At 43.2% G+C, this 23,965-nt stretch overlaps 1 protein-coding gene across 2 annotated transcripts in view; it reads left to right on the forward strand.

Annotated features, from left to right (window-relative positions):
• crlf3 (cytokine receptor-like factor 3) overlaps positions 1-23,965 on the forward strand; it is a 72,245-nt gene that overhangs the window by 9,851 nt on the left and 38,429 nt on the right. The window contains exon 2 of one of the 2 annotated variants that reach the window (XM_068058556.1): positions 16,686-16,820. In XM_068058556.1, coding sequence (XP_067914657.1) covers positions 16,698-16,820 — 123 coding nt within the window. In that variant the 5' untranslated portion in view covers positions 16,686-16,697. The remainder of the gene's footprint in view (positions 1-16,685; positions 16,821-23,965) is intronic. The other variant, XM_068058557.1, reaches the window with a different exon arrangement.

The following is a 23,965-nucleotide window of genomic DNA, read 5'->3' on the forward strand; positions in this document are numbered from 1 at the left end:
GTCCCAACTCCGTTTTCTGTTAGTTCACCAATCTTCTATCCGTACTCAAATATTACCCACAACACCATGGAGCTCTTTTATCTTGTGTAGTAACCTTTTATGTTGCACCTTATCGAATGCCTTTTGGAAATCCAAATAGGAACATAGGAGTAAGCCATTCAGCCCGTGGAGCCCAGCCCGCCATTCAATATGATCAGTGCTGATCATCCACTTCAATGTTTTTCCCACACTATCCCCTTATGTCATTTGTATTTAGAAATCTGTCAACCTCTGCTTTGAACATACTCAATGACTGAGCTTCCAAAGCCCTTTGGGGTAGAGAATTTCAAAGATTCACAACCCCCCTGAGTAAAGAAATTTCTCTTCCACTCTGTACTAAGTGGCTTCCTCATAATTTTGAAATTGTGTCTCCTGGTTCTAGACTGCCCAACCAGGGGAAACAGCTGATCTACCCTGTCTATCCCTTTACGTATTTTGTAGGTTTCAATGAGATCACTTCTCATTCTTCGAAACTCTAGAGAATACAGGCCCAGTTTCACCAGTCTCTCTTCATAAAACAGTCCCGCCATTCCGGGAGCAAGTCTGGTGAATCTTCGTTGCCCTCCCTCAATGGCAGTAATATCCTTCATAAGGTAAGGGGACGAAAACCGCACAGTACTCCAGGTGCGGTCTAACCAAGGCTCTATACAATTGAAGTAAGACTTCATTATTCCTGTACTCAAATCCTCTTGTGATAAAGGCTAATGTACCTTTAGCCTTCCTAATTGCTTGCTACACCTGCATGTTAGCTTTCAGTGACTGATTGATAAGGACACCCAGGTCCCTTTGTATATCTACATTTTCTAATCTCTTTTTAAGAAATACTCAGCACATCTATTCCTCCTACCAAAGTGCATTACCGCACATTTTTCCACATTATATTCCATCTGCCATGTTCTTGCCCATTCACCTAAGTCTGTCCAAATCCCCTTGAAGCCACTTTGCATCTTCCTCACAACATATTCCCATCTAGATTTGTGTCATCCAAGAACTTGGAATTATTACATTTGGTCCCCACATCCAAATCATTGATATATATTGTGAACAGCTGGGACCCAAGCACTGCTTCCTGCGGTCCCCCAATAGTCTCAGCCTGCCAACGCGGAATGACCTGTTTATTCCTACTCTCTGCTTTCTGCCTGTTACCCAATCCTTAATCCATGCCAGTATATTACCTCCTATCCCATGTACTACATCTACTGGTTCCCCTTTATCCATCCTGCTCGTTACTTCCTCAAAGAACTCTTGTCAATTTGTCAAAAACAATTTTCCTTTCATGCAATCAAGCAGAGTCAACATGGTTTTATTATGATTTTCTGAATATCCTGCTACTAGTCATTGGCCTCCTTGTCTCGAGAGACAATGGGTAAGCGCCTGGAGGTGGTCAGTGGTTTGAGAAGCAGTGCCTGGAGTGGCTATAAAGGCCAATTCTAGAGTGACAGACTCTTCCACAGGTGCTGCAGATAAAATTGGTTGTCGGGGCTGTTACACAGTTGGCTCTCCCCTTGCGCTTCTGTCTTTCTTTCCTGCCAACTGTTAAGTCTCTTCGACTCGTCACGCTTTAGCCCCGCCTTTATGATTGCCCGCCAGCTCTGGTGATCGCTGGCAGCTGACTCCCACGACTTGTGATCAATGTCACAGGACTTCATGTTGCGTTTGCAGACGTCTTTAAAGTGGAGACAAGGACGGCCGGTGGGTCTGATACCTGTGACGAGCTCGCTGTACAGTGCATCCTTGGGGATCCTGCCGCCTTCCATGCGGCTCACATGGCCAAGCCATCTCGAGCGCCGCTGGCTCACTAGGGTGTATATGCTGGAGGGACACCAGCAGGGTTCTGTTGGGCTGAATGGCCTAATTCTCTGTTATTAGCTACATAAGATTGAAGAGACTTTAATATGTTCTCGTAATTTTTAAATGTCATTTTTCCTTTTTTACATTCAACATTGTCCTTTTTTTAATAAGCAACAATCTCAAGGATGTGGTTGTGTGGTTTAGAACTGCTAACACTATATCATGTACTACTTGCCTTTTATTTTCAAACTCTTTTCAAAATGAAAACTGGTTCAGCTGCAACAGGCGGAAACTTGCAGAAACCACAGTTATAAGCTTATTTGTCATTCTTGCACTTCTTCATTTAGCTGTAGCATGTACTGTCTTTTTTTCAAGCAGTGTGCATGGATTGTGAAGTCCCTGCTGCACTTTAGAAGGCATGCAAGAATATTTTTTTATCTTAATTCCTTGATGACCTCATTCCTCCCTGTCTTGTTACTAGGCTGTTTAGAACAGTAAAGTTGCAACTCCAGCCCTCTATCTTAAGGTTTCCTCCCACATACCAAAAGACTTGCAGGTTGATAGGTAAATTGGCCATTATAAATTATCACTAGTGTAGGTAGGTGGTAGGGAAGTGTAGGGATGTTTGGTAGGAATATGGGATTAGTGTAGGATTAGTATAGATGGGTGGTTGATGTTCGGCACAGACTCGGTGGGCCGAAGGGCCTGTTTCAGTGCTGTATCTCTAATCTAGTCTAATCTAATCTAATCTAATGGACTTCAGATCCTTCTGGATTCAGTTTCGTGTGTCTTTTTCTTTTCATTTCTTCAGTCCCACTCTCTCTTGCTTTCCCCTTTTTTCTCACCCTCTCCAATTTTCTCCTCATCCCTAAAGCACAGATTTGCTGGGGGTAAAGTTCCATGGTCTCCAAGTGCATTCTGGTACCATGCACAAGTAGCAATTCTCTATGTGTAAGCATTGGTAGGCTATTTAACCATGGAAGGCATCGCAACAAACCCAGATTCTAATAACGAGAGGCTGGAATCTTGGCTGTTTTGTGAACCTTCCCCAGCCACTGACATTCCTTTCATTACCATGTGTAGTTTAGCTAATTTAGCAGAGGAGTGTATCTGGAACTCTCCTATCAGTCTAGTTTAGTACCTCAATTGATGGTGTGTTTACCATGGGGGGAGCTGATACATTCCCTCTCGCTTCCCTTTTTAAAAAAAAAACATTCTGAAGGGTGTTGGCTATGAAATGATTAGGTGTGTTGTTAAAGTGCAGCAAGCATGAGGAAAAATGTATTTTGACCCAAATTCTGTTTATGTCGACTAATTCTGAAACATGTGTCTCCATTTTGGAGCAAGTTGTACCGGTGAGCCTGTGTGGCTCAGGACTCAGAGGTACTGAACCACACAGCGGGGAAGTTCCAGATTCGCTTTTCTGCTGACTTAGCTAAGCTGTGAACAGTAATGGGAGGGGTTTTATATTCATTCTGTCAGATGAATAAACTAGTTATGGGCTTGTCTGAGATTAGGCTCCAAAATGATGGGTGCTGATGCATTTGGCCAAAGGAAATCAGAGTGGGGCTTGACTATGACATTTGGGAACTGAAACAGTAACAAGGCTTAAAAGAAGATGGACGGTCAGGTCAAAGCCAAATAAAAAAAACATAATCCTTTAAAGCATCAAAGCTCGGTTTGTGTTACCAGCTTGGCTTAGTTGATAGCACTGCCCCGTCTAGGTCAGAGAGTTGTGGGTTCCAGTCACATTTACTTGAGTGTGTAATTTAGGTTGAGAGTACAGCATCAAAGGCGTGTTGCATTGTTAGAGGTGCTATCTTTTGGATGCGATGATAAAGAACTTGTGGCACCAACATATGAAAAATGATAGAGGGAAAAACCTACTGGTTCATCTAGTCTGTCTCTCAAATGTGATGCACAAGGCATCACATTATAAACACTCTCCATCCTACTATGTAATCTACTGGGAGAGTCAAGAAACCAGATAACCCAATTAGAGGGAGGGGGGGGGAGCGAAATCTAATTCCTCTGCCACCCCCTTGGGCAATTGAAACCAGTCGGGGAGTTCACGCTGGCCCTGATTAGTGTTACACGGTACCTATTTTATATGAAGTGATCTCTGCTCCAGCCAGAAACAAGTCCAGCTCTTGCTTGAAGGAATTCAATGAGTCAGCAGATTTTTAAAAATATTTGTTCGTGGGATGTGGGTGTCGCTGGCAAGGCCAGCATTTATTGCCCATCCCTAATTGCCCTTGAGAAGATGGTGGTGAGCTGCCTTCTTGAACCACTGCAGTTTTTGGGGTGTAGGTACACCCACAGTGCTGTTAGGAAGAGAGTTCCAGGAATTTGACCCAGCTTGTTCCACAGGCCCACAGTTCTTTGGGAAAAGAACCACCTTCTGATATCTGGTCCTTCCTACCTATTTAGTTGAAACAAACTGTCTATTCAAACACCATTTAAACCCTTAATCATCTTATAAACTTCTATCAAATCACCCCTAAGTGTACGCTTCTCCAAAGTGTTGAGACACTGCTCTTTGAATCTATCTGGATAACTAAGATGCTTTTACATTGGGAATTTAGCAGTCCTTCTCTTTTTAAAAGCCTCAATATACCCACCAGTGAGGAGACCAAAACTGGACATAGTATTCTAATTGAGGCCGAAACAAGGTATTGTACAAAGATGAAAGAGCATGCTCTTTTTCATAGTGAATTGTCCTGTAAATGCTCCCTTGTTGTAACTATTGCTTCCCTATTTGAAGAAGAGCGGAAGTGTCCCAGTATCCTGGCCAACATTCCTCCTCACTGTAGGCAAATTGGTTCTCACATTTGCCAACAGAAGACTTTGAAAGTACATCATTAGTTGTGAAGCTGTTTGGAATATCTGGGGATATAAATGCTATATAAGTGCTATATAAATGTAAGGGCTGCTTCTTGTAGCTGCAACTAAATATTTTTGTTTAAATAAGATGTTCTGATGCTTCCAAATTATGGCCCATGGATCTCTTAAGAGACTATTTGGCCCACGATTCCCAGACATTGTGATTCTGTTTACACTTTTTTTTAAAATTAGTTTGTGGGATGTTGGCGTTGCCGGCTTGTTCAGCATTTATTGCCCATCCCTAATTGCCCTTGAACTGAGTGGCTTGCGAGGCCATTTCAGAGGGCATTTTTTAACTACATTGCTATGGGTCTGGAGTCACATGTAGGCCAGACCAGGTAAGGACGGGCAGATTTCCTTCCCTTAAGGATATTAGTGAACCAGATGGGTTTTTACAACAATCGACAGTGGTTTCATGGTCACCATTAGACTAGCTTTAAATTCCAGATTTATTAATTGAATTCACATTTCACCATCTGCCTTGTTGGGATCCGAACCCATGTACCCAGAGCATTAATCTGGGCTCTGATTACTATTCTAGAGACATTTCCACTACACCACCACCTTGCCTTTCTTTCTCATTGGTTTGTTCTCTTGACTGTTCTTAATGTTGTCTCATCGGGGCTAATTCTGAAAACAGAATGCTATGATCTGATTATGTGTGAAGTGCCATTGTAAATTCTCCTGATTCTGCCTGTAATGGACCCACATTTGTCTTAGCCAGGCAATTCCTTTTTGCTTACATGTAAAGGCTTTTACAGTCCGTTTTTATGTTTTTTGCTAGCTTGCATTCGACTCAAACCGAAGACGTTACATCACTCCAAGCAGAATGCCTGCCCGCGCATTAACCCTACCAGAATTTCTTACCCACAGCTGTCACAAAAGTTTCTCAATTCGCTTGAAAAAGCCCTTTAAAACAGTCCTGCAGGGGATGCAGAGACCATTGGGCCCACATCAGAGACACCATCTATGACTCAGCAATGACCACCTTTGGCAAACGTGAGAAGCAGAATGCAGACTGGTTTCAATCTCACTTTGAAGAGATGGAACCAGTCATAGCTGCCAAGTGCAATGCACTGCTGAACTACAAGAAAGCCCCCAGCGAGTTAACATCCTTAGCACTGAAAGCCGCCAGCAACACCGCGCAAAGAACAGCCAGGCGCTGTGCAAACGACTATGGGCAACACCTATGCAGTTGTATTCAGCTGGCCTCCGACACCGGAAATATCAGAGGAATGTATGATGGCATTAAGAGAGCTTTTGGGCCAACCGTCGAGAAGTTGGCACCCCACCCCCCCCCCCCCCCCCCCCCTTCCTTCCCTTCTTTGGCCTCCTTGTCTCGAGAGACAATGGGTAAGCACCTGGAGGTGGTCCCCCCCACCAAGTCTAAATCAGGGGAAACGATCACTGACCAATGCAAGCAAATGGACCACTGGGTGGAGCACTACCTAGAACTGTACTGCAGGGAAAATGATGTCACTGATACCACCCTTAATGCAGTCCAGTCTCTTCCAGTCGTGGATGAGCTGGACGAACAGCCAACAAAATCGGAGCTCAGTAATGCCATCAATTCTCTCGCCAGCGGAAAAGCCCCTGGAAAGAACGGCATTACCCCTGAAATAATCAAATCTGCCAAGCCTGCTATACTCTCAGCACTCCATGAACTGCTTTGCCTGTGCTGGGACGAGGGAGCAGTACCACAGGACATGCGTGATGCCAATATCATCACCCTCTATAAGAACAAGGGATGACCACGGTGACTGCAACAACTATCGTGGAATCTCCCTGCTCAGCACAGTGGGGAAAGCCGTCGCTCGAGTTTTTTTAAACAGACACCAGAAGCTGGCTGAGCGTGTCTACCTGTGGCACAGTGCGGCTTGCGAACAGAGGGATCCACTGTTGACATGCTGTTCTTCCTTCGCCAGCTACAGGAGAAATGCAGCGAACAACGGATGCCCCTCTACGTTGCCCTTCATAGATCTCACCAAAGCCTTTGACCTCATCAGCAGACTAAGCTAGAGAGGGTGCAGAAATGATTCACAAGGATGTTGCCTGGTTTGAAGGGCTTGCGTTATAAAGAGATTGAATAGGCTGGGTCTGTTTTCCCTGGAGCAAAGGAGGCTGAGAGGGGACATGATAGAGGTATATAAAATTATGAGAGGCATAGATAGGGTAGATAGCCAGAGTCTGTTTCCCATGGTAGGGGTGACTAAAACTAGAGGGCATAGATTTAAGGTGAGACGGAGGAGGTTTAAAGGGGATCAAAGGGGTAAATATTTCACACAAAGAATAGTGGGTATCTGGAATGAGCTACCAGAGGAGGTGGTGGAGGCAGGAACAGTAGCAACATTTAAGAGTCATCTGGACAGGTACTTGAATGAGCAAGGCATAGAGGGATATGGAATTAATGCTGGCAGCTGGGATTAGTATAGATGGACATTATGGTCGGCATGGATGCGGTGAGCCGAAGGGCCTGTTTCTATGCTGTATGACTCTATGACATGATAGCACTTGTGTCCTGTCTTCCTGTCCCACCCTTGTGTATGGTATGGCACGATAGCGGGTGTCTGGCTGGCTTTTGATTTGACTAATCCTGAAATTTAAGCTGAATTCAGTTTAACGGTTTACCAGATTTGATCTAGGTAATGAGACAACTGCTATTGTTACTAATTATTGTTACAGTAACATCCAGAAAATCACAGGCACTATAATAATTAATCTTGTAAGGCCATCCTTATTTAACATTTGCACTTGGATAGCAGCTTTCATGTTGAAATGGTCCTAAGTGGCTCACACAATGAGTTACCTTTTGAAGTCCATGTCTGCTATTTTTTGGCCCTCTCCCTTCTATTTCCTGTTGAAATTCTGCTCTGATTCCTCTCTTCAAAGTGTTTTTTTTCTTTAAACAAAATTATAGTTGGGCCCAGCATTATACAATTTCGGGTGACCCAGGCTCACATACGTCTTCCCTTAGATCAAATCTGTTTTCACCAGTGATTAGTTACATTGAGTGACATTTACTTCTTCATGTATCTCTCAATCCTGCCCAACTCTCATTTTACCCTTCATCTTTAAAATGCACTTTTCTGTTTTTACTCAACGCAGCTCATTACCCACAGTTCAAACACGAGTCTTTTTAAAAAATTTATTGGCTCAACCTATATTTGAGTATGTTATATGTTATACGGAAAGTCCTCATCAGGGAACTCCTCTTTGCTGACGATGCTGCATTAACATCTCACACTGAAGAGTGTCTCTGCAGAGACACATCAACAGGATTGCGGCTGCCTGCAACGAATTTGGCCTAACCATCGGCCTCAAGAAAACGAACATCATGGGATAGGACGTCAGCAATGCTCCATCCATCAATATCTGCGACCACGCTCTGGAAGTGGTTCAAGAGTTCACCTACCTAGGCTCAACTATCACCAGTAACCTGTCTCTCGATGCGGAAATCAACAAGCGCATGGGAAAGGCTTCCACTTCTATGTCCAGACTGGCCAAGAGAGTGTGGGAAAATGGCACACTGACACTGAACACAAAAGTCCAAGTGTATCAAGCCTGTGTCCTCAGTACCTTGCTCTACGGCAGCGAGGCATGGACAACGTATGTCAGCCAAGAGCGACGTCTCAGTTCATTCTATCTTCGCTGCCTGCGGAGAATCCTTGGCATCAGGTGGCAGGACCATATCTCCAACACAGAAGTCCTCGAGGCGGCCAACACCCCCAGCATATACGCCCTAGTGAGCCAGCGGCGCTTGAGATGGCTTGGCCATGTGAGCCGCATGGAAGATGGCAGGATCCCCAAGGATGCATTGTACAGCGAGTCGTCACTGGTATCTGACCCACCGGCCGTCCATGTCTCCGCTTTAAAGACGTCTGCAAACGCAACATGAAATCCTGTGACATTGATCACAAGTCGTAGGAGTCAGTTGCCAGCAATCGCCAGAGCTGGCAGGCAGCTATAAAGGCGGGGCTAAAGTGTGGTGAGTCGAAGAGACTTAGCAGTAGGCAGGAAAAAAGACAGCAGCGTAAGGGGAGAGCCAACTGTGTAACAGCCCCGACAACCAATTTTATCTGTAGCACCTGTGGAAGAGTCTGTCACTCTAGAATTGGCCTTTATAGCCACTCCAGGCGCTGCTTCACAAACCACTGACCACCTCCAGGCGCTTACCCATTGTCTCTCGAGACAAGGAGGCCAAAGAAGATTGGTTTTAAACCAAACTGGATAGTGGGATTGGCAATGCTCTCTTCACTTCTGGCATTTGGATTTCATTCAGACCAATATTAATTGGACCAGAAAGTGTATACTTCAGTGCTTTTATGCTTTTTCTTGTCTCTTCTTCTTCTCTGCCCCCACCCGCCACACCCATATCCTAAATTAGCTTTGGCTTAAAGGATATTATAAGTTCATTGTGTGCAGAGGGAGCTTTACTGTGTGTTTTATTTGTATTGTGCTTGATGCTGACACTGGTTTAAGAAGTCAAGTATGTTATCTTAAGTGGGTGTATCATTTTCATCGCTAATGACTCATGTATTTTGTGCATGGAAGTTTTGCCCCAAATTATAGATTTATGTGAAATTTATTTTCTTTTAAAAAGGCAGCTTATCTGGGAAAAGTGTGGTGATTTATCTTTGGAATAGTTGTCTATATTACCAATGCAAATGAAACTCAATACTGTTACGAGTGCTTCTGTTTTTTTGTTAAATTATGAGGATTTGTGTTTTAAAACTGGAAAAAGATTCCATAGATGCTGGAATTTTCTTTTTTTTAAAAAAGAGGTCATCAGAAGGTCTTTTGGACTTGGCTTGTAAACAACAGTTACTGGAAGGCACCTTTGTTCAGATAAATATCCAGCAGGGAGACTTTTTGACTTGGGGCAGATGTTTACAGAGAAGTGACAGGTCAAGATTTATAGAGGTCAGGAGTCTTGACACCTGAGATATTTTTGGTTTTGCTTTGAACAGGCAGTTGGGGTATGGAGAGAGTTTTGAAAAGGAGTAAAAGAATCAACCTGCCAAGGACAAACCCCAGCTCTGCCTGTTCCAGCTCTTTGAAAAGCCTGCCAGTTTTTTCCATCTCTTTGAGAAGCTCTTAGCAAGTGTAAGAAATAGAGAAATTGATGTTGCATTCCTCCTGCAAGGCCTGCCTGAAACCCCTGTTGCTGCTTTTCTCCTGGAAAGCCTGCTCAAACAGATCTTCAACATCACCTGAAAAGAACTGTTTTAGGAAGATCCCAGTGATAGTTGTCTACGCATATTTGGGATGGCAAACCAAAAAAAAAGGACAGCTGACATCTTTCCATGTCTTTTTTTCTCTTCAAGAATTAACAAGTTTTTTTGTAATAGAGCTCTAAAGAGTAAATCTCTGTTTTCAGTTAACCTGTGTGTGTGCGCGCACGTGTGTGGGGCTAAGGTAAAAAGGGAACTTTTATATTTCAATCTGTGTGTTAATGTCTTGCTTCGTTACTGGTTATGATTGGTTTTATAATAAACTGATAATTTTGTTTATTAAAGAAACCTGGTTGGTGTATTTTATTTTTTGTTTAAAAATAGAGTCTATGATTGACTGTATAGGTAACTGGGGAAAATATTAAATATATGTTGTGACTTGTGGAGAAGTGGAACTAGAAAAACCGTGCATTCCTCCTGCCTCTGTCATGACAATACTGACAAAAGGAGAGTCAGAATTACATGCATTAAAATATTTTGGCAGTTTCTAACATAAGTTAGGTTATGAAAGATTCATATTAATATAAGTCTTTATTATTAATACAATCCAGAGCATTCCCAGAACTCTGAGAAACTGCACAAATATTATAAGGTATTGTGAGAGATTGGGTGGCATTGCCCTCCACTATTGTGACTAAATACTCACAGTCTCTGTCCAAACCTTGTAACCTTAGCTGCTGTGCCTCTATTTTGTCTGGCCCTGGGTTTGGAAAGAACAATTAGTAGGAATGATTCACCCTTTAGAATTATTCCGATTATAGGCAAATAATGTCAAACTACAACACTCCCATATCACAATGAATTCCCACAACATTTTACTGTATTTGTGTGGTTTGAGTCCTGGGAATGCTGTGAAGCTGCATTAACAATAAAGACTTAGATTTATATAGCATCTTTCATAATCCCAGAACTTCCCCAAGCACTTTGCCAATCCCCGTGTACACTTTTGAAGTGTCGTCAAAATTGTAACGTAGGAAACGCAGCAGTCCGTTTGTACACCGAAACTCCCACAAACAGTAATGTGATCATGACCAGTTAATCTGTTTTAGTAATGTGAGTTGAGGGATAAATATCAACCAGGACACTGGGGAGAACTCCCCTTCTCTTCAAAATAGACTCCAGAAGCTGGCTGAGCGTGTCTATCCTGTGGCACAGTGCGGCTTGCGAACAGAGGGATCCACATGCCTTCTTTTCGTTCTGCCTTTCTTTCACATGGGTGCTCTCCTGTGAATCCATGAAGTAAATTTAAGCATTGTTTTAATATGAATGGCTTTCTATGCAAATCTCCTCCCAGTCTTGGAAAATGACTCATGAACTCGGGTGGGGTTGACTTTCACTAAATCGTTATGCATGAGACAATCCCAATCCTTAAATATTACAATGTCAGGAAAAGCAGCAAATGCTGAATTATGTTTGACCTGCAGTGATGGGCTGCATCTTGTTCTCTGCAATAACCTGTATTTTGAGGCATAATCCATAATTATATCTATAGTGTATTACATTATAATCAAAAACTTAAATGTCACTTCCTAGGTAGTTTTTAGTGTGAATCCCAACCAAGAGGAGAACCATAAGCTGGGGATTTGTGGTGTCTGTTGTGGAAAAAAGAGAGAATGTGGCTTGCATTTTTCATTGTGGTGTCACAATATTTAAATATGGTGAAAGCTTAATGCTCTTTATTGTATGTGGGCAGATTGAGGCTGAATGTCCAGTCAGAACAGTTACTATGAGAACTGAAATTGTACAGAATAAGGAAGCTCCAAGGTTTTGTATCCAGTCTTTGCTGATTTGAGCTTGGGTGGGACGCTTGACCTCACAGCCATTATTCTTGGAGGAGAGGGGCGGAATCGCTTAATTGTTATCCTGAGATACCTGCTGGAAAAGCCACATGTTGACCATTGATTGAGGACATCACCTGGCTCAGTTGTGATGCTCTCTCGACTGACCTTCACTGCTTAGGTGCTTGTGTGATTAGTGGCCATTTGGCTGAGGTACTGAAAAACATCCAGCACTTGTGAAATTGCATCCCAATATATTCCAACTCCCAGCTGTATGCCGTAAATATTCCTGTGTACAGTTTTGTTCTGTAAAGGCTGTAGAGACAGGGAGTAGAATCATGGAAAGTTTATGGCACTGAAAGAGGCCACTTGGCCCATCGTGTCTGTGCCGGCTGAAAAATGATCCACCCAGTCTAATCCCACCTTCCAGCATTTGGTCCTTGGCCCTGTAGATTATGGTATTTGAGGTGCATCCTTTTGAATGAGTTGAAAGTTTCTGCCTCAACTACTCTTTCAGGCAGTGAGTTCTAGACCCCCACCACCCTTTGCGTGAAAACACTTTTGCTCTTCTCCCCTCTAGTCTTTCTACCAATCACTTTAAACCTATACCCCTAGTCACTGACCCCTCTGCTAAGGTAAATAGGCCCTTCACCTCCACTCTATCCAGGCCCCTCAAAGTTTTGTGCATTTCAATCAAATCTCCCTTCAGCCTTCTCTGCTTCAAAGAGAACAACCCTAACCTATCCAATCTTTCCTCATAGTTGCATTTTTCCAGTCCTGGCAACATCCTTGTAAATCTCCTCTATACCTTGTCTAGTGCAATTACATCCTTTCTGATGAGGTGACCAGAACTGTACACTACTCAAATTGTGGCCTAACCAATGATTTATATAGTTCCAGCATAACCTCCCTGCTCTTATTCTATACCTCAGCTAATAAAGGAAAGGATTCCATATGCCTTCTTAACCACCTTAATGACCTGTCCTGTGACCTTCGGGGATCTGTGCACATTCACTCCAAGGTGCCTCACTTCCTCTACACTTCTCAGTATTTTCCCATTAATCGTATATTCCTTTGTCTTGTTTGACTTCCCTAAATGTATCACCTCACACTTCTCTGGGTTGAATTCCATTTGCCACTTTTCTGCCCATTTGACCAGACCATCAGTATCTTCCTGCAGCCTATAGCTATCCTCCTTGCCATCTATCACACGGCCAATCTTTGAGTAATGGAGGGATAAAGCTCAGTCAGAAGTTGTTTCTCTGTGTGTCCTTAGTTATATATTTCACATTATTGTGAAACCAATAAAATACACAATTTTTATTTTGCTTCATTTAACCTGTGGAACATAGGAACAGGAAGATGCCATTCAGCCCTTCAAGCCTGTTTCACCATTCAGTGATGTCACAGTTGATCTGTACCTCCCTTTGATTCATTGATACCCTCACCCACAAAAACCTATTGATCTCAGTCTTGAAAATTTCAATCAACCTCGGCGGTGAGCCTTACGTCAGTGGTAGCGAAATTATTCGAGAGGATTCTTCGGGATAGGATTTACTTCCATTTGGAAACAAATGAACTTATTAGCGCGAGGCAGCATGGTTTTGTGAAGGGGAGGTCGTGTCTCACTAACTTGATTGAGTTTTTTGAGGAAGTGACGAAGATGATTGATGAAGGAAGGGCAGTGGATGTTGTCCATATGGACTTTAGTATAGCCTTTGACAAGGTCCCTCATGGCAGACTGGTACAAAAGGTGAAGTCACACAGGATCAGAGGTGAGCTGGCAAGATGGATACAGAACTGGCTGTGTCATAGAAGACAGAGGGTAGCAGTGGAAGGGTGCTTTCTGAATGGAGGGATGTGACTAGTGGTGTTCAGCAGGGATCAGTGCTGGGACCTTTGCTGTTTGTAGTATATATAAATGATTTGGAGGAAAATATAGCTGGTCTGATTAGTAAGTTTGCAGACGACACAAAGGTTGGTGGAGTTGCGGATTGTCAGAGGATACACAGGATATAGATCGGTTGGAGACTTGGGCGGAGAAATGGCAGATGGAGTTTAATCCGGACAAATGTGAGGTAATGCATTTTGGAAGATCTAATGCAGGTGGGAAGTATACAGTAATTGGCAGAACCCTTAGGAGTATTGACAGGCAGAGATATCTGGGCGTACAGGTCCACAGGTCACTGAAAGTGGCAACGTAGGTGGATAAGGTAGTCAAGAAGGCATACGGCATGCTTGCCTTCATCGGTCGGTGCATAGAGTATAAAAATTGGCAAGTCATGCTGCAGCTGTACAGAACTTAGACACACTTAGAATATTGCGTGCAATTCTGGTCGCCACACTACCAGAAGGACGTGGAGGCTTTTGAGAGGGTACAGAAGAGGTTTACCTGGATGTTGCCTGGTCTGGAGGGCATTAGCTACGAGGAGAGGTTGGATAAACTCGGATTGTTTTCACTGGAACGATGGAGGTGGAGGGGTGACATGATAGAGGTTTACAAAGTTATGAGCAGCATGGACAGAGTGGATAGTCAGAAGCTTTTTCCCAGGGTGGAAGAGTCAATTACTAGGGACATAGGGTTAAGGTGCGACGGGCAAAGTTTAGAGGGGATGTGCGAGGCAAGTTCTTTACACAGAGGGTGGTGAGTGCCTGGAACTTGCTGCCGGGGGAGGTGGTGGAAGCAGGTACGATAGCGACGTGAATAGGATGGGAATAGAGGGATACGGTCCCCGGAAGTGCAGAAGGTTTTAGTTTAGGCAGGCATCTAGATCGGCGCAGGCTTGGAGGGCCGATTGGCCTGTTCCTGTGCTGAACTGTTCTTTGGGGAAGGAGCTTTTGATTTCTACTACCCTTGATGTGATAAAGTGCTTCCTGATTTCACTCCGAAGTGACCCAGATCTAATTTTAAAATTATGTCCCCTTGTTCTGGATTCCTCGGCAGAGGAAATAGAAATATTCAGTTGGATAGAGATGAAGAAATTCTCATTTTAAATGCATTGATTGCGTTCTATTCCAGAAAGGTGGAGGATATAACTGGAACCAATCTTTGCACACTTTTATAAGCATTTATTTACACTGTTACAGATCACAAGCAAGCACCTCCTAACCCAATAACCACAGTTTAAGTCAGTATATAGGGGCACAGGTGAATCCCCAGTTAATGCCCACCAACTGCCTACAATTGAACACAATTAATATCCAATTAACAGATTGGATCACACCTCAACTGTCTAAATTCAAGGGAATACAAGACAAGTTTATGCAACCTGTCCTCAATTACAAAAGCAAAATATGGCAGATGCTGGAAATCTGAAATGAAAGTGGAAAATACTGGAAACACTCAGGTGAAGAGGCACCCATGGAGACAGAAACAGAGTTAACATTTCAGGTCAATGGCTTTTCATCATCATTAAATCCATTTAGAAATAGATTAATTTAGCTCTATCAAAATTGTCTCAAGAATGCCACTGCCTGGAAATGAACCAGATATGGATCGCAGGATCATGATCTTACTAGCCCAGGAACCAGGATTCAGTCATGTTTTAAAATATCACTATCTTACAGGTTCTTAGGGATTTAAAAAAAAATCTGAATTACTTTATGTCGAGGAGACAATTTTTTTTATTAAATCAACAACCTTTTTGCTGTCTTTTAAGGAAGCACATAGTGGAATAATAAAAGTTGTATGAGCATGGATATTTGACACCTGATCCATTCTGTCTAAGCAAGTGAACAAATTTAACAAGTTGGTTGAATTTTACTTTGGAGGAATACATTGCCCCTTTAATGCTCATGCTGTCTGCTCTCAGTCTGTGGTTGGTTATCGTTCCCAATCCTGACCCAAAATCCACAATGGCGGGAGAAACTATAATAGCAGTTGGTAGGCAAACTTCATTTTTCCAGCTAATAGTTCAGGAGATGAGGGAAGGACATAGAGAGAGATAGTCTGGCCAGAACAAGTTTTAAATTTGTTTTTTACGGTATTCCTAAAAATGCAATGGTTTGGAACAGGTAGATTGAATCAGGAACAAATAGGCTTTTAAATCCAAACAAGCCAACCCCTCCCACTTGACTTTTTACCACACCTATTCTTCTCTTTCTCCTCCTCTTTGTGCTGTCTGCTTTAATGTCCTTCCTTAATTTATTCCATATCGCTCTTCTTTGGGAGAAGAGGTTCCACTGATTTTCTTCTAACAATTTATGTACAATTATCTTTGTTGCTCTTGAGTGATGTAGTATCCTTCCTCTGATCAAAACTAGTCCATTGCACAGCAAGAGCCCATCTGTATTGTTGTTGTGTATCTCTGCTATTGCAGTTTAGTACCTGGTCTGCCATTTACTACAGCTAGGCACTGAGGTGATAATTGTATTGATTTATTTACTGTAGTCTGTAGATTTCTCTTGTTCACAATTTATCATTTTCCCATTTAAAAACCATTCTGATTGCTCCTGAACTAATTATTTTACACTTATTAAATTGCACCTGCCACCTATTGGCCCAGTGATTTTCTATCCGTTTGAGTCCTATTCTAGTATTATGTGGAAACTTTGAGATTATACAAACTATAGCCTCATCCAAGTCATTATATGATCAACCCTGGGATAATCTGCTTGCAATCTCGTGCTTGAAACATTGTTGATGCTTTCCTGTTTGCAATGTGGAATAACATTTGGCAAAATTAATGGAAGATTGCAGTTTGTAAGTATTAATCTGGTGTGGATCAATCTGGTTTCTAAAGGTAGAATGACTTAAGTAAATAGTTGAACTATAAATAGAAAATGCTGGAAACACTCAACATCTGTAAAGAAAGAAACAGAGTTAATGTTTCAGGTCAGTGACTTTTCATTAGAGAAGTAAGTGAAGTAAATAATTGACTTTGATTTAAGTCAAGTCTTGCCAAATTCTTCTGTGGAGCTAACTGGGCACAGTTTCTCACTGCTATTTTGTTAATGTGCTTAGGGGGAAATTACAATGATGGAGATTGAGGTTCAGACTGAGCTGCTTCAGGAGGCCCAGGAGAGTATCGAGGCAGCAAAGAACTATAAGGATGAGCTGGAACAGCGACTACAAGGACTAAATCAGGCAAGAAAACAGGTTAGTTACTTTTACTGTTTCCAGAGGTGGGAAATGGTCTTTCACTAAGGAAGAACTTGCATTTATCTAGCATCTTTCACATCCTCAGGACATTCCAAAGTACTTTACAGCCACCGATTTTATTATCTGAAGTGCAGTTACTGTTGTTTTGGAGCCAGATTTGTGCATAACAAGATTGAACAAATGACCGTTAGGTGAATGGCCAGTTAATCTTCTGTTTATTGATTCTTTGCACATGGGCATCGCCGGCAAGACCATTTATTGCTCATCCCTAGTTGCCCCTTGAGAGGTGGTTGTGAGCCACCTTCTTGAACCGTTGCGGTCCATGTGGTGGAAGTACTCCCACAGTGCTGTTTGCAATGGAGTTCCAGGGTTTTGACCCAGCGGTGATGAAGGAACAGCAATGCGTCCAAGTCAGGATGGTGTGTGACTGGAGGGGAGCCTGGAGTGCTGATGTTCTTGTGCCTCTGCTGCCTTTATTTATTTGTTTAGAGATACAGCACTGAAACGGGCCCTTCGGCCCACCGAGTCTGTGCCGACCAACACCCACCCATTTTATACTAACCCTGCAGTGATCCCATATTCCCTACCACCTACCTACACTAGGGGCAATTTACAATGGCCAATTTACCTATCAACCTGCAAGTCTTTGGCTGTGGGAAGAAACCGGAGGACCCGGCGAAAACCCACGCGGTCACAGGGAGAACTTGCAAACTTCGCACAGGCAGTACCCAGAATCGAACCCGGGTCCCTGGAGCTGTGAGGCTGCAGTGCTAGCCACTGCACCACTGTATTCTTCTAAGTGGTGTAGGTTGCATGGTTCAGGGGGTGTGCTGGAGGGAGTGGGGGAGTTTATTTTGGGGCTTGTTAAGAAATGAATACTGACCACGTATCAAGAGAACTCTGTTCACCTTCAAAAAAGTACCATGGGATCATTTATGTTCCCTTGAATAGGCAGCTGGCGCCTCAGTTTAATAGCCCATCGGCAAGACAACACTTTTGACAATGCAGCAGTCTCTCTGTGCTGCACTGAAGTGTTGGCATAAATCAGTGTTCTCAAAGTGTGGTCCAGGGAGCCTCCAGGTGGTCTGCAGGCTGATCCAAAATGCAAGTCACTGATGCGCAATGCCATGGCGGAGGCCACACGAGAGAACAGGCCAGAACTCTCATCCCCATTGCTTGCATAACCCCATACAACAAGACCGGCTCTCTCATGCACAGCATTAGTCGTCATGAGCAACAACAATGTCATTTTTTAAGTAAGCTTTATGTTACTAGAACAACTGCGAGATCAGATTTTCAACATTTGTGGGGCTGAAAACAAAGAAGAATCGGCTGAACGTGGAACCCGAGATGAGACTGAAACTCTCCAACCTGGAACCAGACATCATCTCATTGGTGCTGCTTTTAATGGGATACCATTCTTTCTATCAATTCTGATGAGTTTTTGTGGTGGCAAACGAAAGTGGGTGGGGTAGGGCCAGTGGGTGCTCTGCTGGGTCTTTTGTCCTGTCTAAGTGGTCCGAGGACGCAGAAGATTGAGAACCACTGGCCTAGATTATGTGATTATGGGATCATCACATGAGGCTGCTTGGGTTGAACTAAGGAACAACAAAAGGGCATTCACACTGTTGGGATTTGCTATCGACCTCCAAACAGTCTGAGTTAGATAGAAGAGCAAATTTGTAAGCAAATTTCTGACACATACAAAAACAATAAGGCAGTAATAGTGGGAATTAGAGGTACAGAGGGCACAGAATTCCTAAATTGCATTCAGGAGGACTTTTTTAACCAGTATGTGGCAAGCCCAACAAAGTGTGTGGGGGTTGGGGGGGTTGCAATTCTAGATTTAGTTTTATGGAATAAAGCTGGGCAGGTGGGAGAGTACTTTTGTGGTGGTGATCATAATTCAGTTAGATTTAGCATAGTTATGGAAAAGGACAAAGATGAAATGGTGTAAAAGTTCTAATTTGGAGAAAGGCTAATTTTACTAGGCTGAGAAGCGATTTAGCAAAAGAAACAGCTACGTGAAGGTAAATTGGTGTCAGGGCAACGGGAGGCATTCAAGAAGTGGATTCAAAGGGTTCAGGGTAAACATATTCCCACAAAGAAAAAGGATGGGACAGCCCAACTAGAGCCCCCTGAATGATAAGGTGCTTAGAGGGTAAGATAAGGCAAAAAAAGGGAAGCTTATGTCAGACACAGAGCTTAATACTGCAGAAAGCCTAGAAGGGTACAGAAAGTGAAGGGGTGAAATGAGAAGGGAAATTAGGAAAGTCAAGAGAGGGAATGAAAAAAAATACTGGCAAGGAAAATCCAAAGATGTTATATAAGTACACGAACAGCAAAAGGATAACTAAGGAAAGAATAGGGCCGATTAGGGACCAAAAAGGTAACCTATGTGTGGAGGCAGAGGATGTGAGAAAGGTTCTTAACAAATATTTTGCAGCTGTCTTCACAAAAGAGGAGGCTGATGATGACATCACAGTTAAGGAGGAAGAGTGAAATATTGGATGGTTAAACATTGTAAGAGAGGAAGTATTAAAGGGTTTGATGTCTTTGAAAGTAGATAAATCACCAGACCTGGATGAAATACATCTGAGGATGTTAAAAGAAGCAAGGGAGGAAATTTTAGAGGCTCTGACCATATTTTGATCCTCCCTGGCTACAGGAGTGGTGCCAGAGCATTGGGGGACTGCCAACATTGTACCATTGTGTCAAAAGGGAGGAAGGCATAATCTGAGTAATTATAGGCCAGTTACCTTAACTTTGGTTGTGGGAAAATTATTGGAACCAATGCTAAGGGACTGTATAAACCTTCATATAGAAAAGCATGGATTAATCAAGGAAAGTTGGTATGGATCTGTTAAGGGAAGGTCATATCTCAAACTTGATTTGAATTTTTTGAGGAAGTGACAAGTGGGATGGAATGTGGTCACCATGGATTGTAGCAAAAGTTTTGACAAGGTCCCACAGGGCAGGCTGGTCAAAAAAGCAAAAGCCCTTGGGACCCAAGGGAGCGTTGCAAGTTGGAACCAAAAACGGCTGAGTTGGAGGAAGCAAAGGGTAATGGTTGACAGGTGTTTTTGCGACTGGAAGGCTGTTGCCAGTGGGATTCCACAGGGCTCAGTAGGGCTTTTTGTAGTTTCTACTCCTGATTTAGGCTCAAATGTAGGGGGTATGATCAAGAAGTTGCAGATGATACAAAAATTGACCATGTAGTTGACAGTGAGGAGGAAAGCTTTCGACTGCAGGAAGATATAGATGGTCTGGTTGGTTGGGCAGAAAAGTGGAAAATGGAATTCAATTCAGAGAAGTGTCAGGTGATGTATTTTGGAAAGTGCAACAAGGCAAGGGGATCCACAATAAATGGGAGGATACTGAGCAGTGTGGAGGAACAGAGGGACCTTGGAGTGTATGTCCCCAGATCCCTGAAGGTTGCAGGACAGGTTGATAAGGTGGTTGAGAAGACATATGGCATCCTTACCTTTATTTGGTAAGGCATAGAATACAAGACCAGGAAGGTTATGCTAAAACTGTATACTAGTTGGACCACAGCTTGAGTACTGCATACAGTTTTGGTCACCACTTTACAGGAAAGATGTGATTGCAGTGAAGAGGATGCAGAGGAGATGAACAAGAATGTTGCCAAGACTGGAAAATTTTAGCTATGAGGAAAGATTGGATAGGCTGGTGTTGTTTTCCTTGGAAAAGAGAAGACTGAGGGGTGACTTAATTGAGGTGTACAAAATTATGAGGGGCCTATATGGAGTAAATAGCAATGATCTATTTATAAGCTTTTCAGAGGGGTCAAAAACCAGAGGGCATTGATCTAAAGAAATTGGTAGAAGGATTAGAGGGGAGATGAGGAATCATTTTTCTTTACCCAGAGGGAACAGGGGCCTGGAACTCACCACCTAAGGGGTGGTAGAGGCAGAAACTCTCACCGCAGTTAAAAAGTACTTGGATGTCTTCTTAAAGAACCCTGACCTGCAGGGCTACAAGCCTAGTGCAGGATGGTGGGATGAGTCATAGAGTCACAGAGCTATACAGCACAGAAACAGCCCATCATGTCCGTGGCGGCCATCGAGAACCTATCTATTGTAATCCCATTTTCCAGTACTTGGCCCGTAGCCTTGTATGCTATGGCGTTTCAGGTGCTCATCTAAATACTTCTTAAACGTTGTGAGGGTTACTGCCTCTACCACCCCTTCAGGCAGTGTGTTCCAGATTCCAATCACCCTCTGGGTGAAAAAACTTTTCCTCAAATCCTCTCTAAACATCCTGCCTTTAAATCTATGCCCTGTGATTATTGACACCTCCGCTAAGGGAAAAAGTTTCTTCCTATCTATGCCCCTCATAATTTTGTATACCTCAATCGGCTCCCCCCCCCCCCCAGTCTTCCCTGCTCTAAGGAAAACAACCCTAGCCTATCCAGTCTCTCTTCATAGCTGAAATGCTCCAGTCCAGACAACTTCCTGGTGAATCTCCTCTGCACCCTCTCCAGTACAATCACATACTTCCTATAGTGTGTTGACCAGAACTGTACACAGTACTCCAGCTGTGGCCTAACTAGTGTTTTATACAGCTCCATCATAACCTCTGGGTAGCTCTTCGTTAGTCCGAGTGGCCTCCTGTGTCCATACATTTTCTATGATTTCCATGTGCTTGAAGGACAACCTTCTAACTCCGATGTGAGTGAGTGCTGCGGTTGAGCCAACCTAAAACACTGTTAGGTTTCCTAACAATCATGTGATGCATTAGAGTGCTTTTAGCATTTGGTGTGCAGAAGTACAACCTGTATTTTATATTCATTTGGATTATCCCAGAATGCCTTGTTCACTATAATGACATCCTACGTATAGATGCACAGTTTGGAACTCTCTCAGCTGACTTTTTTTAATGCTTTCACGGGATGTTGGCGTCGCTGGCAAGGCCAGGACTTGTTGCCTATCCCTAATTGCCCATGACAATGGAATGGCTTGTTAGGTCATTTCAGAGGGCAGTTAAGAGTCAACCACATTGCTGTGATCTGGAGTCACATGTAGGCCAAACCAGGTAAAGACAGCAGATTTCCTTCCCTAAGGACATTCATGAACCAGATGGATTTTTATGACAATCGATAGTTTTATGGCACCACTACTGAGACTAGCTTTGAATTCCTGGTTTTTGTTTTATTAATTCAATTTATTAATTATTTGAATTTAAATTCCACCAGCTGCTGTGGTGGGATTTGAACCAGTGTCCCTGGGGCATTAGCCCGGGCCTCTGATTACTAGTTCAGTGACATTACCATTACGCCACCGTCTCCCCATCCCCGGATGACTGTTGGTTTCAAGGCACGAGTGGAGCGTAAGCGTGGCATGGACTGGTTGGGCCGAATGGCCTGTTACTGTGTCATATATCCTATGACATGGGAAGAAAACCAGCAAGGAATATTGCTCCCTCTGTTCCACATTATTCCAAATCAGGAGCAGCTTGAAGTGAACTTGAGCTGAATTAAGTCCAATTCCGTGAGCTGTAGGACTAGTGCATGAGAAGGCTAAACTGGAAATGCATACATTGAACACTGGGTAAAGGCAGAAAGAGTTAGAACGTTGATCGTTGTCCAAGAGAATGAACAATTAACTTTTCACATGGGCCCTTTATCAGAGCTAGCACCATCAGCTGAAAATACCTTTTTCTGTGGGAGTGCTGCACTGCTGAGGTTGTCGGCTTTTGGGTGAGACATAAAACTGAAGCCCTGCCTGTCCTCTTAGGTGGAGGTAAAAGATCCTGTGGCACTGTTTTTGAAGAAGAGTAGAGGGAGCTCTCCCTGATGTCCTGGGCAATATATATCCCTCAACCAAAACAGATAATCTGGTCATTATCATATTGCTGTTTGTTGGAGTTTGGCATGTGCAAATTAGCTGCCGAGTTACCTACGTGGCAACAGTGACTACACCTCTAAAGTACTTAATTTGCTGAAAGATGCCTTGTGATATCCTGAGGTTGTTAAAAAGTGCGATACAAATGCAAGTCTTTTTAATTGAGAAGTCCTTGTGTATACATTTCCAGCATTTTCTCCTTTTTTTTTTGTTCCAGATTTCAAGTATTTGTGGGGTTTTTTTCTAAACTCGGGGATTTTGTTATTTGGGTTGTTTGGGGTTCAGGAGTAATTTTGTAATCTTGCCATCCAATTCCAAATCTGGGATTAGTGGGTAGCTCTGATAGAGGCCTTGGAGCACATCACCTCCCCATCTCAGTGTGTGAATGAATAGTGTCTAGAAACCTAAAAGGGATTTTGACAAGAACAGGCTTTCACCCAGTCACTTGCAGCCTTCAGAGTTCAAAACTAGATTTCTATGACAGTCGAACTCTCATACACTGTAGTGAAAAATTCTCGAAAGGGGGTAAAGTGAGGAAGTCAAAATTTGCATGTTTTGAGTTCGAAGTTTCTCAAACTGCAGTTGGGGGTCATTTGATCCATTGATAGCATGAACCTGAATAAACACGTCATGTGGATTGCTGTAACTAGGGTCTAACCTGTCATCCTCCCTCTGCGGGAGGTTGGGGCTGGATGAAACGTAGAGACAACTGGTTGTAAGGTTGGGGGAAAAGACATTTGGACTGCAACCAGGCAAAAGTGAGATCTGGTTAACACTGCAGTAGTATTTCACTCTTGCGTTTGTGTGATAGAGCCCTGTCTGTCATTTTCTAAAGTCCAATTTGAGGTGCAGGCAATGCTTTATCCTTTTTATTACAGCAGGTATCCACAGAAAAGTACCCAATTGCTAGCTCTTGCAGAATCTATTTACACTGATGTGGGATATGATTCCATGGCTGTTAGCATCTGTGGCCGTTCTTCATTAGAGTCCAGATGTTGCCTGTCACCAGGCCATTCAACCCACAGGGGATTTGACAGCTGAGCTCAATCTTGTCTGTGCTTAAAGTCCACACACTTACTTCTAGCTGGGATCACTGAACAGTGCTCAAACAGGAACCCTGGCTGATTGTCCCCACTCCACATCAAGGTCGTTAAGTTCAATTGTAACAATCTCCCTGGCTGAGATCAGCTAATTCAGTGCAGGCCAGGGATTCAGCTTGAGACTTTCCAGATCAGAATGGCTCAGCTGTTCACGCCCTTAATGTGAGTCAGAATGGTC

The sequence above is a fragment of the Heterodontus francisci genome, chromosome 26, assembly GCF_036365525.1.
Source record: "Heterodontus francisci isolate sHetFra1 chromosome 26, sHetFra1.hap1, whole genome shotgun sequence".
Classification (NCBI taxonomy): Eukaryota; Metazoa; Chordata; class Chondrichthyes; order Heterodontiformes; family Heterodontidae; genus Heterodontus; species Heterodontus francisci.